Consider the following 6,382-nt stretch of genomic DNA (forward strand, 5'->3'; position numbering starts at 1 on the left):
TAATAAAACTTTTAAATAAAGCACATGAAGTAGCTGGATGCAGTACATACACCTATAATTCTAGTGACTTGGGAGGCTAAGGCAGGAGACTGACATGTTTGAGGCCAGTCTGAGCGATTTAGTGAGAATTTGTCTTGAAATAAAATATCAAAAGGGCTAGGGATGTGGCTGAGGGGTCGAGCACCCCTGGGTGCAACCCCCAGTGCCAGAAGGGAAAGGAAAGAATGTGAAATAAAGGGGAGTAGAGGTGGCCCAGGGGTGTAGCAGAGATCATGCAGGTAAAGCGAGATCAACTGGGGTTGGGCAGCAGAGATCAGAGGTCAGGTGGGCTCCATGGCAGTCTTGAGGTGAGGACCCCGGCAGGCGCTGGGACAGCAGTTCTGCCTCTCGGATTGGCATCCCCCTGCCTCCAGAGGAGCAGGATTTGCAGCCAGCTGGGACTGAACTGGACTTTCTGATGGGTCCCTCGGGGGTCGCTTTCATCTGCCTTGTCTCCTCCTGGTCTTGTTCTGGCTGTCCATGGGCCCTGGGCTATGGCAGGTGGTGAAGGGCTGCAGGTGCATGTCCTGGGTGGGGCATTGGCCACTGACAGGCTTTGCAGGGTCCCCTTCCCTCCCTCCATCACGGCTGCATCTGTCTCTTTCCTCCACAGGGGGAGGGGTTGCACCAACTACGCGAGGCTTTGAAGATTTTAGCTGAGAGGGTTTTAATCTTGGAAACAATGATTGGGCTCTATGGTGAGTAGAGACAGACAGACGGACAGACAGCCCAGCTGCTGCCTGTCAGCCTTCCCCAAGCCATCCTGGGGTGGAACTTGCCTAAGCCCATGAGGTCATGAGGCCTAAGCAAGTCCTGAGAGGCCAAGACCACACATCTCTCAATGACTGGTCCCCTCCTCCACAGGTGGAGCAGGGCCCTGGAAACCCTGGGTGCCTGACTGGGGTCAGACCTGGGCCTCTGGGCATTGTGGGTAATGTGGTTTCCAGGCTTGTGAAGAACCAGATGTGATAGATTTTGAGTTTGGAAGAAATGACGGGCAATGGAACCAAACTCTAGATCAGCAAGGGATTGTGGGTAACAGAGCCAGACTCCAGCAGTGCAGAGGTTCATGGGTAAAAGAGTCAGAGACCAGGCCCACAGGATGATTATGGGAAAATCTAACCTCTAGTCAGACTAGCTCTGTATCATAGGTGATAGAGCCAGTCTCCAGACCCACAGGACAGTAGGTCATGGAGCTAGACTCCAGAAGTGCAGCAGACTGTGGGTGACAGAGCCAGATCCAGGTCCCAGGGGACTCTGGGTAATACACCATCTACCATCCTGACCCTTTTCCCAGCTAACTCCCCAGAGGCTCTCACACGTCAGCCCTCCTGGCCGAGGTTCCCTCGTGCAGTTTCCACTTTGGTTCTCCTAACCTGTCCTGCAGTTCCCTTTCAGGGATCAAACAGACCCTCATCCCAGGCATTTACCCCACAATTCCCCACCCTTCTGGTCATTTGAGGAGCCAGGCAAACCCTGTTCCACCTTAGGAGGGGAGACCTAGGTCTCTGTGGAGACACATAATGTCCCTACCCTGAAGACACCTGGCACCTGCCCACCCCCTTCGCCCCTCAGCTTCCCTGCCCAGCCCTGGAGGGCAGAGTCGCACCGTCTGCTCTTCTCAATCTCCCATCAGGCTCCTAGCTTACAGAGCTTCCTGCAGCAGCAGGCTCAGCTGCAGCTCCTGGCCAGACGGGTCACCCTGCTGGAAGCCATCATCTGGCCAGGTAATGGCAGGGTGGGCAGGCAAGGGCAGCCCCTTCCAGGAAGGGACTGGGAAGGGCCTGGGCATGCAGAAGGTGCCTCTGGATGCCTGGCCCAGGCCAGTGGACATTCATTCACCCTTCCATCCACCCAGAAGATAGTGACTGGCACGGTGAGGGCTCTGGTTCTTGAGTGGCTGAGTACCTGCGCTGTGCCAGACACCTTGCTGGCGTGGGCTTCAGCAGATCACACGAACACAGCCCTGTCCTGATGAGCTCAGCTTACTGGGGGGCTGGGGACAGCCCTGGCATTGGTTCTGACACCCAAGATGAGATGTTCTGTGGTAGAGTGGCTGGGGTGTGGGAGGGGATCACTCAGGGAGGGCTTCCTAGGACAGGTGATGGCTCGGGGGATACCTAAAGGACAACGATCAGGGGAGAGTGAACAGGCAGGAGAGCCCAGAGGACTTGTTCCTAAAGGTTGCTGAGAGGTGAGTCAAGGCTGGAGAATCTGGAAGGGTCAACACTAAGGTCCCAGAACTCAGGCTGGGTGGCGTGGAAGGATGTCAGGACTCCAGGTGGGCAGTACCCCTCCTGGTGCCTGGCTCCTGTGTGAAGCTGAGGGTGTCCCTGCCCCTTCAACCAGAGCCTGTGGCTGGCACTGGGGAGAGTAGGGACTGACTGCCCATGAGGCTGAGCTCTGTTCCTTCCCTACTCACCCCACTGTCCCTTGCCCACCTCAAATCACCCGACCTCACAGCCCAGTGAGCACATCAGTGCAGACTGGCCTTGACGTGACTTTCTCACATGTTTTATAAAAGGAGAAACTGAGGACCCAAGCAGGAAGGAGGGTCAGGTTAAAACCAAGCCCCCTCCGTTCAGCACAATCACAGGGAGGCTGAATGTCAGGCTCAGTGGGCACAGGGCCCTGCAGAGCAGCTGGGTTCCTGCCTTGGGAAGCTGCCCATCAGTGGCAGTAAATCCCCAGTATCTAGAGATTTGGGGAACTGAAGCATCCAAAGATGTAGGTGACAAGCAGTCACTTCCTGCTGGAGGCTGGAGAAGACTTATTGGAAGAGGGGACACTTACATTGGGTTATGGAAGATTCCTGGGCATGCTAGGTGCAATAGGTGGGAGGGGCAATCCCATCCGAGTCCTTCACGGGCAAAGGCCTAGAGTCTGGAACTATGTGTGGGGTTCACTTCCAAAGCCCACTCACCAGCCATGTGCCTCCTCTAACAATAACTCCTAGACCTCTTTCCCCACCTATCTGGTCACCTGAGGAGCCAGGAAAGCCCTGTTCTCACCTTATAAGGGGAGACCAAGACTTGCCCTGAAGCCAGTTGGTACCTGCTCCCCCATAACCCCCTGAGCTCCAAGGGATTCAAGGGACCATCGGGACCAAAGGACTAAGAACCAAATCCCAGACTCTCAACACCTTTTTAGGAAGGCCCATGGCCCCACCGAAGCCCACAAGTCCAGGCGGAAGGCCCCTTGAGTCAGTTTGGGTTAGGGCCTGGAGGACAGGTACTGGAGGAGAGGAGCACAGAAAGAGATAGGACCCGCCGGGGATGGAGGTGTAGCTCAATGGGGAAGCCCTTCTCACCAAGCATAATGAGTCCCCAAGTCCCCTGGGTTCTGAACCCAGCACTGAAGTTTAAAAAAAAAAAAAAAAAAAGAGAGAGAAAAGAGAGAAAGAGATGGATCCAGATGGTGCTTATGTTTGGGTTATGATTTTATAATCAGTGATAATAGTAGCAGCTTCCACCTGTCTGGGACACCTGGGCTGGGGGTTTGCATAGATCATCTCCAGTCCTTACACTGTCTGCCAGGTGGGCAGTGCCCATCTTACAGGTAAAAGGCTCAGAGGGCTCACATGCCTTCTCAGGGTCACTCTGTCCTCCAAAGCACCTCCAGCTATCCAGGTACTAAGTAGTACCCAGGGAAAATGCAGGGCCCCAAATTTGATCATGTCATGACTGATCTTAGTGACCAGACCTACAGAAGCCCTGGGTCAAAGCCACACCAATCTAATAACCCATAATGACCCAGGATTTACTGTAAAAACCACTTTTCACTCCTGCTCACATGAAAACCCATTTTATCACAAGAGTGTAACAACAGGAGTGTCATCTCCACATTCCAGATAAAGCTCAGAAGTTGGTGGCTTGCCCAAGGCCACCTAACTGGGACATGGTGGGGCCAGGACTTGCCCCTAGTGTTGGGGCTGATGCTCAGTGCCACCCTCCTCCCATGCTGCACCGCAAGGCTGTCCCTCAACAGTGACTGCACATGCCCTTCTACTCCAGAGATCCCATATCTCACATGGGACACATGGCACTGGCGGTTAGCATTGCAGGCTTACAGCCCCCTCCCTGGCAGGGCCCTCAGTGGGAGGCTGGTGCTCAGCAGTCCAAGTGTCTGTCCTGGAAATGGCTCTGGAGGCTCAGCCATGTCCTCTATCCTGGGGCTCTCCTCGCTAAGTGTCCCTCTCCTGCAAGAAAAAATAGCCTACCCCGAGCTCACTGAACGTGGGGAGAGACCGAGGTGAGAGTCACAGGCGGGAGTTCCTGCTCTGGATTTTGAAGGAAGTTTTCCAGATAGCAACAATGCCAATTATTTTTTCACTTTTGGGGTACAGCTTATATCCAGGTTGGGACATATGTCACCATAGTCCCATCGAACCGACCTCAATAATTGTTGGAGCTGCTAGGCCCTCTCAGAGCCTTATCTGGCAGTGTCCCTGATTTCATTCTATTATTTGTTTGTTTATTTTTTGTGGTGCTGGGGATGGAACCCAGGAACTTGTGCATGCCAGGCAAGCACTCTACCACTGGTCCCTGATCCACCCTCATCCCGGAATCGTCCTCGATTTTTGAGATAAGACCGCCGAGTCCCTGACAAGGGTTCCACTTGCCAACAGTTGCACAGTAAATAGGTCAGTGGGGGAAACTGGCCCTCCTAAGACCTTTCCCCCCAACAGGTGGCCTAACCCAAGGACACAGGGACAGTAAGTCTGTTCTCTAGCCTGTTTACCCAGTTTGAAATGGATATGATACAGGGCACACCTTCACTCTAAAATTAGGAAAACAGAAAAAAAAAAAGAACTAAAGGTGTCACTCCGTGGCAGAGCACTTGCCTAGCATGCATGAGGCCTGCGTTCCATCCCCAGCGCCACAAAAAAAAAAAAAAAAAAAAAAAAAAAAAAAAAAAAAAGTCCTATATTTTTCATGGAGCGTTTGCGCTATGCAGAACATTTCACATAAACACAGTGGGTCTGGGTATTATCCCCATTTGACAAAGCAGGAATCAAGGGGCCCTGAGTGCTCTCATTGGGCTGTAGGGGTGAGAAATCCTGGGGGAAGGCACGAATCAGCCTGTAGACACCCTTCTTTTCCTGCAGCTCTGCCTCCCAGTCCAGGGTGCATTGCGCCTGGCACAGGGTGTCCAGTCCTGCCAGACCCCCAAAGGCCAAGGGGAAGTGGGCACACAATGTGGATTCCCTAACATGGACTCTCCTTCTATTCCCTCCGGCAGAACCAGAACTGGGGTCCGGGGCAGGTGCCAGCACAGGCATCCCCAGCCTCCTCCGGGGCAAGAGGGGAGGACACACAACCAACTACCGGATCGTGGCCTCTAGGAGCCGAGACAAGAGAGGCTGAGGGCGGTGGTGGCCCCTCTGGGTGGACTGCACCAGGTTCCCTTCCTAGGCTGGACGAAGCCAGCTCCTCCAGAGACTGCCAGTTCCTATTTATTAATGTCCTCAGGGTCTCTTCTGCCATCTAGGCCTTAGTGGTGGGCAGATCTCAGCTCTGGCACCTCACGTGTGTCTGAGACAGAGCAGGGACTGGAGCCTTAGAGGAAAGGTGATAGCCTAGGCAACAGGTGATGTCTTACTTGATTCAGGGCCTGTTTCCCTCTGTAAAATGGGGAGACACAGGCCTCCAAGGAGAGGGTACAGGCCCTGGGTTTCCTGTCTCTTGCCAGCTGTCTGAGCATCTATGCAAAGGCACTGTAGAAGCCAGGAACTGGTGCTTGGCCAGGCCTCCACACACAGGGATGCTGGGGGTGGGCAATCTCTACCCCCTCCTCAGCCAAACTTTGTGGGGCTCCCTCCTCTCATTGTCTCCTGGTGCTAGGTTCCCAACCTGAGGCCAGGCTGCCTAATCTCTGACTGGATGGTTAGGGGCTCTTTGCCTCAGTTCTGCCTCCTGAGCCCCCAGCCCCTCCTGTGTCCCAGGTCAGGGGTAGGGACACAGGGAGGAAGGGGCTGCCTGTTTCCACAAGTGCCTGTGACAGACACTGGGAGGTAGATATGTACTGGCCAATAAAGGCCCGCTGCCCAAATCCCACCCAGTCTGGCTTCAGTGTGTGCTGGGACAGAGGGCAACCAGGGAGGGTCTCTAGGCTGAGGCCTGGGGATGAAGAATGCCCGTTAGCAGAGGATCCAGCCCAGCACTGAAGAACACAGCTTCCTGGAAGAAGAGGATGCACGGTGCAGGGGTGGGAGCCCTGTGTCTCAGGAAACGAGGGGCTGCACGCCCCACCTTGGCCACCCAGATGTCAATTCACTGCTCGCTCACTCACCCCTTCGTTCATCCCGACACCCCCAACACAAAGGAGTCACATGCTGCCTCTG

At 54.5% G+C, this 6,382-nt stretch overlaps 1 protein-coding gene across 8 annotated transcripts in view; it reads left to right on the forward strand.

The window, feature by feature from the left end:
- The window catches only part of EMID1 (EMI domain containing 1), a 44,228-nt gene extending 38,133 nt beyond the window's left edge, over nt 1–6,095 (forward strand). For 2 of the 8 annotated variants that reach the window (XM_079151383.1, XM_079151380.1), the window contains 2 exons: nt 1,676–1,766; nt 5,281–6,095. In XM_079151383.1, coding sequence (XP_079007509.1) covers nt 1,676–1,766; nt 5,281–5,405 — 216 coding nt within the window. In that variant the 3' untranslated portion in view covers nt 5,406–6,095. Of the gene's footprint in view, nt 1–652; nt 738–1,675; nt 1,767–5,280 lie in introns of those variants that run through there. The other 6 variants (XM_079151384.1, XM_079151381.1, XM_079151378.1 and 3 more) reach the window with 4 other exon arrangements.
- Nucleotides 6,096–6,382: the final 287 nt, after the last annotated feature.

Source organism: Sciurus vulgaris, assembly GCF_902686455.1.
Source record: "Sciurus vulgaris genome assembly, chromosome: 8".
NCBI classification, from domain to species: domain Eukaryota; kingdom Metazoa; phylum Chordata; class Mammalia; order Rodentia; family Sciuridae; genus Sciurus; species Sciurus vulgaris.